The sequence below is a fragment of the Trachurus japonicus genome, chromosome 5, assembly GCF_045865225.1.
Source record: "Trachurus japonicus isolate A0001 chromosome 5, Traja_1.0".
NCBI classification, from domain to species: Eukaryota; Metazoa; Chordata; class Actinopteri; order Carangiformes; family Carangidae; genus Trachurus; species Trachurus japonicus.
The window spans coordinates 3850791-3862198 of record NC_140911.1 but is presented as its reverse complement, the minus strand read 5'-3'; the positions used below and the strand labels follow the sequence as shown (position 1 = coordinate 3862198).

The 11408-nt window shown below is 41.4% G+C and overlaps 1 protein-coding gene across 1 annotated transcript; it reads left to right on the top strand.

Annotated features, from left to right (window-relative positions):
• Positions 1–798: 798 nt before the first annotated feature.
• LOC146986818 (uncharacterized) lies at positions 799–10273 on the top strand. Its single transcript, XM_085775697.1, has 6 exons — positions 799–1077; positions 1413–1487; positions 3300–3338; positions 3628–3789; positions 5718–5801; positions 8206–10273. The coding sequence occupies exons 1-6, from the start codon at positions 979–981 to the stop codon at positions 8662–8664; spliced, it is 918 nt and encodes a 305-aa protein (XP_085631823.1). The 5' UTR covers positions 799–978; the 3' UTR covers positions 8665–10273.
• Positions 10274–11408: the final 1135 nt, after the last annotated feature.

The following is an 11408-nucleotide window of genomic DNA, read 5'->3' as shown; positions in this document are numbered from 1 at the left end:
TGGGTCTTGAATCCAGTCCCCACTCTCTGTTTACGTTTGCGTTCCTCCAAAGATGGCGCCGACGTCCCACAACGCAAAGCGGCGTGACGTCAGCTTCACGTTCTCTATTGGATCACGAAATAAAATTTTGACTCCTGTTCACTTACATGGAGATTTTTTCCGAGTTGAGGTCCCATGGCGACGTTAGCCTACTTCCTGCTTCCACTTAGGCACTCTATTCCCAAGCGCGAAAATAACCAAAATCACATTTTTCATGCCATGGGGCCTTTGATACTCTATCTTTGCTCTGCTTTAACTCATTTTTTTAGTAGTAACCATAGCAACCGGTTGCTAACGTTTCACCTCACGTCATTTCCTGTGCGCAGAGCGGGAACGTCAACGGTCGACAAGCAAATCAAAAAAAACAAAAACAACAATGCTGAAAAATAGCTACTGGAAGAGAAATGTGGAGCCTAGTTAAATGTGTGTTATGTCGCCTCATCTACTGATGTGTGACACAGACTTTTAACGGACATGTTAAAGTTACCTGTGAATGAGTAAAATCTTCTTTCCACCTCCTCAACAACCACCAAACTGAAAATGGCTACCTGGCTGTAGGGCCTCGCCTGGTGTCATTATTGATTCATTTCAGCTCGTTGGGCTCCATGTAAGCAACGGTGCTTATCTGAACTTTTAAAAAAACAAAAAAAAACAAATACAAACTAATTTTATCTTTTAACTTCCAACAAAAGCTCCAACCATGACTCCTCCTCGACCTTTGACTGTGGGCGGAGGCGTCGAAGGCAGTTTGGTCCCCGTGGCTTTCCGTAGGTCACGGCCTGGGCGTCGACAACAGCGCCTTTTAACCAAACTGCTGCTGCTGCTGCTGCTGCTGCGTAGGAATCAAACAGTGAAACAACAGCAGCGCTGCTTCACCCAGTCCAGAGAGCTCGGAGGTGTCTCTTACATAAACAAAAGGCTTAATATAACCCTGTGAAGATGCACTCAGTCACGCTGGACAGCAGTGGGTCTCCAAAGAAGCGGACGTTTTCTCGGGGATTGAGCGAGGACGAGTCTCTCCGCAACATCATAAAGGAGGTGAGTCGAGGGAAATCACGGGAGAAAGACGGGTTTGTTGTCTGTGGAGCTAAAGCTAAAGCTAAGCTACGACTGTTTCTAACCCTCAGTTTGGGTATTTTATAGGATTTACACAAGAGATGCGTAGTTAGACGGAAGTTAGGACGTTTATTTAACGTTAACGCTTTAAACGACCAACAGCTCCGTGTAAACAGTAACGTTACGTTTGTTGTTGTTGTGGTTGTGACTGCGGACAGGCCTGTAGCTTCACACTACTTCCTCTATTTAAAGCTGACTGCTTATGTTTTTTTTGTATGTATTGACTCTTGCTTCTTGTCTCTTCATTTTATCATCAGACCGAGAGTTCATCCAGGCGTCTGGCGCGGAGCGACAGCCGACCAGGCACCCTGAAGAGGAGGAGCGACAGTCAGGTAGGAGCCGCAGCATCCATGGAAAAATCAAAACATCCGTAATTACACTGCAATTACGACACTTATCTACCTGACTGTGGTCCGGATTATCTCCAGTAGACGCCTCTCCTCCTCCTCCCTTCTTATCTGTCAGTGGTGCAAAGTCACTGTACATTTGCCAACAGTGTTGAACTACTTGTACTTTACTTATGTATTTCCATAGCTATTTCTGTTAATCTGCATTTATCTGACAGCCGTGGCTCGTAGTTAAGCAAATCTTTAGCTAACTTAAAAAACAAACAAAAAAAACCCAGAATAAACCAATAAAGAAACAACACAATGTTAGAAGTTATAGGGTTATGATGTATACATTTCAAACTCACTACCAATACCTATTTTCAAGTTGTCTGACATATTTAAAAAAAAATATTTTAAGATTCTTCTAGGTAGTAACACCCAAAGAAAAAATAAACAGGTATTTATATGTAGGCTATACATGACCAAATATTTTAAGTGGTAGTTGTGCAAACCACCTCACCACCACCTGTTCACTGCTTTCTAACTTTGAGGAATGACACAGTTTCAACACTCATCAATGGCTCTTAATGTTTTCAGTGTAGATATTAACAAGTTTGAGTGAAATCCTCCAGCTTTTCTCTGGTCATTGGTCTCACACGCAAAATATTTCCACTTTCATTGTATTGTTTTCATTTTCGATTAAAACTGCTTGTGAAGTCTTCACTCAGCATTTTCATGTAGTTTTATGCTGGCAACAGCAGCATGTTCAACAAGAGGAAGTCAGTACTGATGGTATCGATATTATTGCAAACAATTATCTAATGCAATACTAATCTTTAGTTGGAGACAGTCTTTAAAGGTTACACAAGAAGTTTCCAACCTTTTGAGGTGTGGTGTCTAATTGTGGCAGCCTGGCCTCCTGTCATGTTTCACATTGCTAAGACTTTTTACATTTCTCACATTACCCAATGCAAATAGTTATTTGATGCCTAAAGGGCAACGCACATTTGTTTGTACTGCAGCTTATCATACATATCAACTCTCCTCCACAAAGACCAGAGATATCTATGTCATAATTTGTTGGAGCTTTGTTTGTCTTGTAACATTAATCATCTCACAAACGTTTAGATTCACATCATGACTCCTTGTGTGTTCTCTTGTGAGATGAATTTCAGTTTTGCGTTTTATCAGACTTTATCACAAACTGTACAACGAGAGCTCTTATCAGACACGGTGCCTCAGTCATATTTACACTGGTCACAAGTTGGGATTTGCTCCCAAAACCTGTGTCTACAAACATCAGAGGATTAACTAGTATGTGCACATGAAATGGAAACCAAAGGTCAACCAGGTGAAGTATTCAATCAAAAAAATACTAAGCTGAGTTTTAAAAATCATTTGCAGCTGCGGTAAAAAGCAAAATCCTCTGGAAATGACTCAGTTAAATGTTCTTCAGCATCATTCATTTAATGATTTACAGGTGTTTCTACTGTGAAAAAGGCCTGGGAGCAACGATAACATCAGTACAAGGGAGATAGGCACTTGGCCACAGATGGAGGAATTAAAATACTTAAATAAAGCTCAGCATCACATATCAGAGCGGTCACATAAACCTTCAACAAACTGTCACTTCATGAAAGACCACGATATTGAATTTGTGAATCAGCTATTGTAATTTTGAAGTGGAACAGGGAGAGAGAGAGACGCTCCTGTATAAACTCTCAGCCTCTTGTCTTCGTTTAATGTGGTGAAGATATAACAAGAAATAAGATTAATTTACTAATGAATCTCCTTTTTTACATTTTCTCCTTTCAGCAATCGGACCAGGATCTCTTCATGGGACTCCCAGAAATGGTGAGGATTTCTTGTCTTATATTATTACAAATACAAAGACGGCTATGGTTATTTAAGCGAGCAGTCCTCAGTGTTGTCAGGATGTTTCAGATGAATATTTACTGTGTTATGGAGCATATGGAGCGTATGGAACATATGGAGGGATTGTCATCATGAGGCCTCCCACCTCCGAGCGCTCACACACTCAACGCTCGGCCTCCCACTGACTGAATGACTGTCACGTGTTCCTCTGAAATGTGCCCACACTGATCTGTGACTGTGACTGTGTGTGTGTCTGTGTTGTGCGTAGCTGGAGCTGCAGGCCAGCTACGACGAGGTGGTGCAGGAGCTGCGTGGGCTGGAGGTGGAGCGCGAGGCTCTGTTGTTCCAGGTGGACGTCCTGCAGGACACGCTCGAGGGAGTAGAGGAGCTGCTGGCCGAGGCCCAGAGGGAAGCTGGACAGGCCGGCGCGGTATGTGGAAACCAAAACACCAACACACTTTAAAGGGATACGCCAATTTTTTTTTTTACGTGTCTTGCCTCATTCCGGAGTCCATGACCAGCAGATAGACACCATCCTTTCGACTGTGCGTGCAGTAACAAGGGAGATAGAGCCGTATTGCCTGTAATTAGCTTAGCTCAAACGCTGGAAGTGTATGGATGCTTAAAAGTCACGTGACGTTCTTGTTGTGAGCGCCATCTTGGGTACCAACTGGGGACTGAGGCACAGCTATGATCATTAGACTGTATGGGCTTTGATGAAGGATGTCTAGTCTCTATTTCTCCATAACAGCAGACTAACTCTACATTATCCCGCTTATTACACGGCTTATGAGTGAAATTATTAATTTCAGATGTAATGTTGATCAAAATACGACTTGTATCGATTTATAAATTGCATCATTTAGCGAATCTGCAAGTCCAGCACTTCTCTGCTGGTTTCCTCACCCGCCTTGGTCATGTGCATTTGTTTTCAATGAAGCCTTTAATAATTAATCAGCGGATCGATGGATTATCATGTTACAATGTGTGTATTTGTGTAGTCGTATCCGTCATAAACAAGAGATTACGGAGACGTAAGGACTTTGTTACGGTCGCGGACTCGCGGTGCCACAGATGCTCTGACAGAGAGGAGAGGAGAGCTGTGTTTCCAGCCTCCACCCTCTCTGTAACAAGTTACAAGTCATTTATCTAACATCACAATTAGTCCGAAGCTGTTTAATGACGGTAAAAATGAAACAGGAAGTAAATATCCTGCATAGTTTCTCTTATCTGTGCTGCGCTGATTAGAGCGGCGTCCCGAGCAACGGTGTATTTGACTTAGCAACGGTCTGTTATACAGAAATAACTGACTGTAAAATGCAAAATCAGGATGTAAATAAATATCAGAAATATCAATAAATTATCGGAATACGACATTCAATAGAGCCGTGTAATAAAAAAAGGTTTATCCACTCTTTTTGTGAGATTTGATGTCACAGCCCATAGACTGCCTTTGGAAGTCGGTACCCAAGATGGTGCTGTGACCGGCTGCGACCGCTGTGTGACGTCACGTGATATCTATCTATAGGTAATGGTAGCCTGCCTCCACCTAAAGTCACCAGAGAAACTCTTCAGCAACTCTAAACGGAAACCTGCGGGCCGATCTTCGTCTCAGAGCTGACAAAACTCTCCGGTAAGGCATCTTGAGCGGTCAAATGCCGGTAACGGGACGAGATCGGTCAAAACGGAGGGTTCAAGCAAAGACGGTTTATTTTGGTTCAAGCTAGCTACATCGAGGGTAGGTTAGCTTCCTATTTCAAAGTAAAAGCACAAATTCTATTGTCATGGTTTTCTGTATGTAAAGGGTAACAGGTGTTTTATTTTGTGAAAGTAACCGGAAGTGCGTTGGTCACAACGGCTAGCTTGAGTAGCGCCGAATTCGTAAACAGCTGGTATTTAGACAAATTAACGACACACTGCTGATCTAAACGGCTACTTTCTCGCCTAAAAATGTTTGAAATGTTGATAAAGTGATGTATTTATAGAGTTTAAGAGCTAAAATGAAATCAGCTTCTGACTGCTGATTTCGGCTCGGGTAGCAGGCAGGCTAACACTACCTATACACTTCCAGCGTTTGAGCTAAGCTAATTAGCGGTGCGCCAGCTCTGCCCGTATCTCCCTTGTTACTGCACGCACAGTCAAAAGGATGGTGTCTATCTGCTGGTCATGGACTTGGGAGTGAGGCAAGACACGAGAAAAAAAAATGTTGGCGTATCCCTTCAAACTCTTCACACTCTTAAGACTTGTTTGTAATCAACCTCCTTGTTTTTCTAAATGTGAACACGTGAGGAGCTGCTGCTGCTGCTGCTGCTGCTGCTGCTTCTCTCCTGATGTCACCGTGTCTCTCTGCATTTGTAGGAGCTGGAGAGAGAGAGGGAGGCCAAGAGGAAGCTGGAGAGCATGGTCAGCTCTCTGATGCAGGAGGTGGAGAGATTAAAAGAGGTAATGTGAGGAAAGAGAGAAGAATATCACATGATATTGCACAGTAGTATCATGTGATATTGGCCAGAAATGACATTGTAATTATTCCTTTAAAAAAAAGCACAAAAAAACACAAAGACTCATACAATAATATTACCTGTTTTTGTACCAAATCAACAGATACATGTAATGTTTCACAAAATGTCATTTTTTTTAACAACTTGATTTTATAAAATAATTGTCAGTCTTTCTTAAAATCTGTGTTTAAAGATATAAAAGCTGAATGAACCTGTTACTTCACTCACTTTTTACTGAATGTGAATCACTGGTATGCTGCATTTAGTTTTTTTCAAAACTAGCTTTAAAGGGATAGTTCAAAATTTTGGCAAATTGGCCCATTGCCATAATCCCTATTCATTAGATTCACATGACGTCACTGTGTTTCTGCGCCGCCATATTTGTGTCCGAATCAGGGCAATCTGGGCACAGATCACAGCGTCACGTTACCAGAACAAGTGGAGTAGTAGGAGGAAATCAGCAAGAGACCGAAAATTGACGTTATTTGAAAGATGCCAGGATTATATTGTGCTGTTGAATGTGATAGCAGTCGCCAAAAAAAACCCCGGACTGCAGTTTTATTCCATCCCAAAAGACGTAAAGTTATAGGCGGAATAAATAGTTGACTGCAGGCAGTCTATCAGTGGCAGCATGGGCTGTGACAAGTCTCACAAAAAGAGGGGATTCACTTTTTTTTAAATAACATGGATGTATTGAATTCTGCATTTTGATTACTTTCTTATTAATTACTCACTGATTCTGCATTTAGGGTCTTTTATTTCTGTATAACAGACCGTTGCTAAGTAAAACGGGCCGTTGCTAGGGACGCCGCTCTGATCAGCGGAGCAGGGCAGAAGCACTACCAAGGATTTTTACCTTGTGTTTCATTTTTACCAGCTTCAGACTAATTGTGATGTTAGAGAAATGACTTGTAGCTTGTTAGAGGGAGAGTGGAGGCTCTCTGCCTCCCTCACCGCTGCTGGAAATCAAACCTGCGATCAGAGCGGACAGAGCGGACGGGCCAGCGCAGTGTCACAGAGTGACCAGCTGTGTCTGTGCCACCGCGAGTCCGTGACACAAACGTGTCCCGTATCGTAATCTCTTATGACAGACAGGACGACATAAATGCGCACATCGTAACATTTACATGATAATTCATCAATCTACTGATTGATTATCAAAAGCTCGTTGAAAACAACTACACACGAGTCGACAGGAGGAGGGTGAGGAGCAAACAGCGGAGATGTGACCGGACTAAGGACTTTGATCAACATTACGTCTCAAATTCATTCATTCATTCATAAACTGTGTAATAAGTGGGATAATATAGAGTTTGTCTGTTGTTATAGAGATATAAACCCAGACAGGATGTATGAAACCCTGTCATTTTGTCAAGAAACTGTCATTTCCATCCTGCGGTTTGCATGCTGTCATATGAGGAGACCTGTCAAATCGGACACAAATATGGCGGCGGTCCCTTCGACGTGACGTCACTGCAACCCATGAATACCACCACGCTATGAGATAATAACAGAGCGTTACCAGACAGAGTTGTTTTTGAGGTAAATGCAGAGACTGCTTGGTGAAAAACTGTCCCTGAAGGCAACGCACATCAGCGGTTTTGCATGAATTTACCTCTAAAACAACTCTGTCTGGTAACGTTGTGTTATTATCTCATAGCGTGGTGAATGTGCAGCTCACAACTTGTCCACCAGAGCGTTGTGGAGTTGTTGGATTGTGTATTTGATGAGTTTGATGAGGGAAACCAAGAAATCCCATGAGCCTCCGTAGCGTAGCTCTGAGCAGCTCTGAGCGGCTCTGCTCCGCCGTTCTAAAAATAGCTTGCACCGACAATTAAAGGTAACGAACTTACTGCTATGACTATAGGGATTATGGCAATGGGCCAATTTGCCAAAATGTTGAACTATCCCTTTAATCTAACTCTACCCACTTATTGTAGTGAGTAACTACATTACTAACTGTGGTGAACAACATCTAATGTTACACCTGGTCAGTCATGGTGTACTGGTTGTTTGCTCATGTGTTTAGTTCACAGTCTTAAATTTCAGCACTGTTTTGTCTGTTGAGGAAAAATGAGGAATAGTTCCTCTTTTCTAAGTTTCTATAAGATTGTTTCAAGTTCCTTTTCACATGTATCAAAAGTGAAAAAAAGAATTTATATCGCAACTGGAAGTTTTCAGTTTGAGATTTTAAGTCAAGCTGAAAGTATTGGGAGTATTTGGAACAAAGTATTGCAGTTCTGATACGTACACATATTGAGAGTCATCAGCGCTGGCATCACAATGCACCATAACCGATTTTTTCTTCATTGATTCACTAATGGACAATTCAATTTTTGTCTTTGCAGGAAAGGGATAAAGCATCTGCCGCTGCTGCAGTGAACTCACACGGAGGTGAAGACGAAGGGACGAGACCGGGTCGAGCCGCGCGCAGAGAAAGCAGAGACCGAGCTCCGTCCGAGGAGGCGGCGGCTCAGGGCGAGGAGGCCGAGACGAAGCTGCGGCGGATGGTCACGAAGCCTCTGGCCCACGTCCCGTCTCTGGCGCTGAACAGCCCGCTGTCCGAGGACGGCGTTCTCCTCCGGCCGTGTGAAAACGGCGTCGACGACGGGCGAGATCCCTCACCGGACAGGAACGACTCGGACAACCTCAGTGCCTACGAAGACGCGTCCGCCGAGACTCCGGAGCAGGACAGGATGTTTCCGGGCGACGGCGGCGCTCCGGAGCTTCCTCGCGATTCAGAAAGTAACGGTCAGGGCGACGACGACGACGAAGCTCAAGATCCCAAGAACTGCGTCGTGTCTTAACTTCACCTGTCTTAACCTACTGCTGGGCTGAAGGACAAAGATTGATTCAAGAGCTCTTTGATTTGCTTTGTTAATCAAAATCTGATCTTTAGAAACAACAACCAGAGCTTCGACTATAAATCAATTAGTCGATCAAAAGAAATTTAAGAATTTCGATGAATTCCCTCATCCTTAAGCCTCTTAAATGAGGATTTGCTGCCTACTTTATGGACCATTAGTGGAACAAAACAATATCACTTTGGGCTCTAAAAGATTTTTATGATCGTTTTTTAATTATTTTTGCACATGTTATTGATAGAATTTCCAATTGATTATTCAAGAACATAATATACAGATTCCTTTATAAAGGAAGTAGTCCTTAGTTGCAGCCCCATTCACTTCAATTCACTACAAAGAAACTCAGGATCCAGACGTTTATTCTCTGGAATTCCACAAATGACTACTTTATATATATATTTTTTGCCAATTATGTCTTTTTAATAATAAGTCTTAATTATTTTTTTTTAATCTGTGTATACACATGGGATTAGTCCGTGCTGCGTTTATTGTTTTATCTCTTTGGTCATCGTGTAAGAAAGTGAGTTGGTACACAAACAGCTGCCAGGATTTACCAGTGTACAAAACACAGTGAGCTCCGTCAGCGCAAAGTCTCACCTGCAGTTCCAGATGTTTGGTCTGACTGTCCAGGTGTGGAGCTCACTGTGGTGAAAGGTTTACATCAAGATCAGATACTGATAATCAAAGGTTACATGATAGGGATTTTGTTTTTTACATAAGGGAAATGGCATCTATCTACTGTCTCACTGATTCCACTTCTTTTTTTTTTTATTAATCTTTCCTACTGTCCTGTTTTATTGTTTTACTTTGAACATCTAGGGAAATTGGCTGCATTTGCACTTTTTAAAGTTCTTGTATCGTGGCAAAAAAAAAAGTTGTCAGATAACATTAGAAACAACATTCCCTTTACAAACCAAACACGTCAGCGAGGCGCGAGCAGCTGAGGCTGTTTCCTCTCTGACTGCATGGTGATGCTGTATGTTTTGCACATTGACAGTGAAACTTGCTGAAGTTAGTCTCTTTGGATGTCTCTGATTGCTGTACACACTGTATTTAATCGCAATTTTATATGTGTATTTTATACAATGTTACATTTCTTCTTCTTTTTTTTTTAAATGCTTGAGGGAAGAGGAGACCCAGTCACCTCATGGGTAATAGTTTGCATGATGATCAACTCCGAATCAATAATGATTTCCAAACTGCACATGAATGAATTAACTGATCTGTCATTAAAAAGTACTTTTGCATGCAGTACTTGTCACACACTTAGATCAGTATTAGAATAAGTTGTTTACTGCGAAATTTAGTTTATTAAAAGCATTTTAATTTTGTTTGCAAAACATAAAATCATTCCGTTATTCCCGAGTTGGATCTTTAGCATAACTGATTTTATGAAACATATCATAATACACTGAAATCTCGACTGGTGAAAGTGTGAAAAGTATAAACGCATTAGAACGTCTACAGATGCTGTATTTAGCTGTGTATCATGTTTCAGGTTTAAAGCAGCTTAACGTTTGTCTCGTGCATTACTTCAATCACACACAGGCCTGTTTTTAAAGGGATAGTTCACCCAAAATTCAAATTTCACTCATTATCTACTCACCCTCATGTGGACTAAGGGCTGGGAGAAGTTTCAGAGTCCTCCGTGGCTTCTCTGAGTTACAGCGGGGCTCCGTGCAGCACTGCATGTCCATATGACGGTAGCGAACGGAGCTCACTTTTCTTAGTCCAAAAAGACACACCAAAAAACATCCAAATACCTCCATACTGCTCATCTGTAATGTCCCTCTTGTATTGAAGCCCCAACATGAGAAATTGTTCCGAAAAAAATTAAATAAATTTATATTTTAAGCTTGAGCACAGAGAAGGCACGGAGGACTCTGAAACTTCTCCCAGCCCTTAGTCGACATGAGGGTGAGTAGATAATGAGTGAAATTTGAATTTTGGGTGAACTATCCCTTTAAATCACTGCTCGTTCACTTGACTCTCTGTTGTGCCGACTCAGATGATGATGATCATGGAAGATCGCTGTTACTGTATCGTCATCATCATCAAGTCATTTACATGTACATTTCATTTCCTGTTAGGTCAAAGGTTGTTGTTTTTTTTTTGTAATGATACTGAAAAAAAAACATGTCACTCAGATTTTAGTCATTTTTAAAAACATTCATTCATTCCACAATATCAGGTATAATAACCGCCTTCCTGATATTGGTACACACAGCAGTGACTTTTTGATATAAGTAATCAAAACTGTTTTTGTGTTTCATTTTCAGACAACAATGCAAAAAAAATTTGTTCTTACTGTAATTCTGTGCATTTTATGGGTCTAAATATTTTTGACTTGTCCTGAGCTTTGAATCGAATGTTCAGTTGTTACAGTAAAATGACATAAGTTTATACTAGTTGTACCTGATATAAACATTTCAGACATATCAAAATAAAAAGGAGTTAAGAATGCAGCTGTTGGTCGGTGATTTGTGTCGGCTTTATTGGGACTTTTTAAACGTCTACTACTCCGGCATACTTTCACCTAGTGATTCCATTTGAACTTTAAAATGTAGACACAAGTCTCATCTATTAATGTGGTTTCCCACATTTTGATTGGTTTTATAGTTTTTGATAAATCACTGTTCAATTATCATGATCTTTTTTGGAGAAATGTTGAGATTATAATGAGTGTG

What these genes read in the sequence shown, in the direction of transcription:
- LOC146986818 (XM_085775697.1), top strand. Translation starts at nt 979, where the DNA reads ATGCACTCAGTCACGCTGGACAGCAGTGGGTCTCCAAAGAAGCGGACG. An exon ending in AGAGGAGGAGCGACAGTCAG is followed by an intron (nt 1,488 to 3,299) that starts GTAGGAGCCGCA and finishes TTCTCCTTTCAG; the next exon opens with CAATCGGACCAGGATCTCTT. An exon ending in TCATGGGACTCCCAGAAATG is followed by an intron (nt 3,339 to 3,627) that starts GTGAGGATTTCT and finishes TGTTGTGCGTAG; the next exon opens with CTGGAGCTGCAGGCCAGCTA.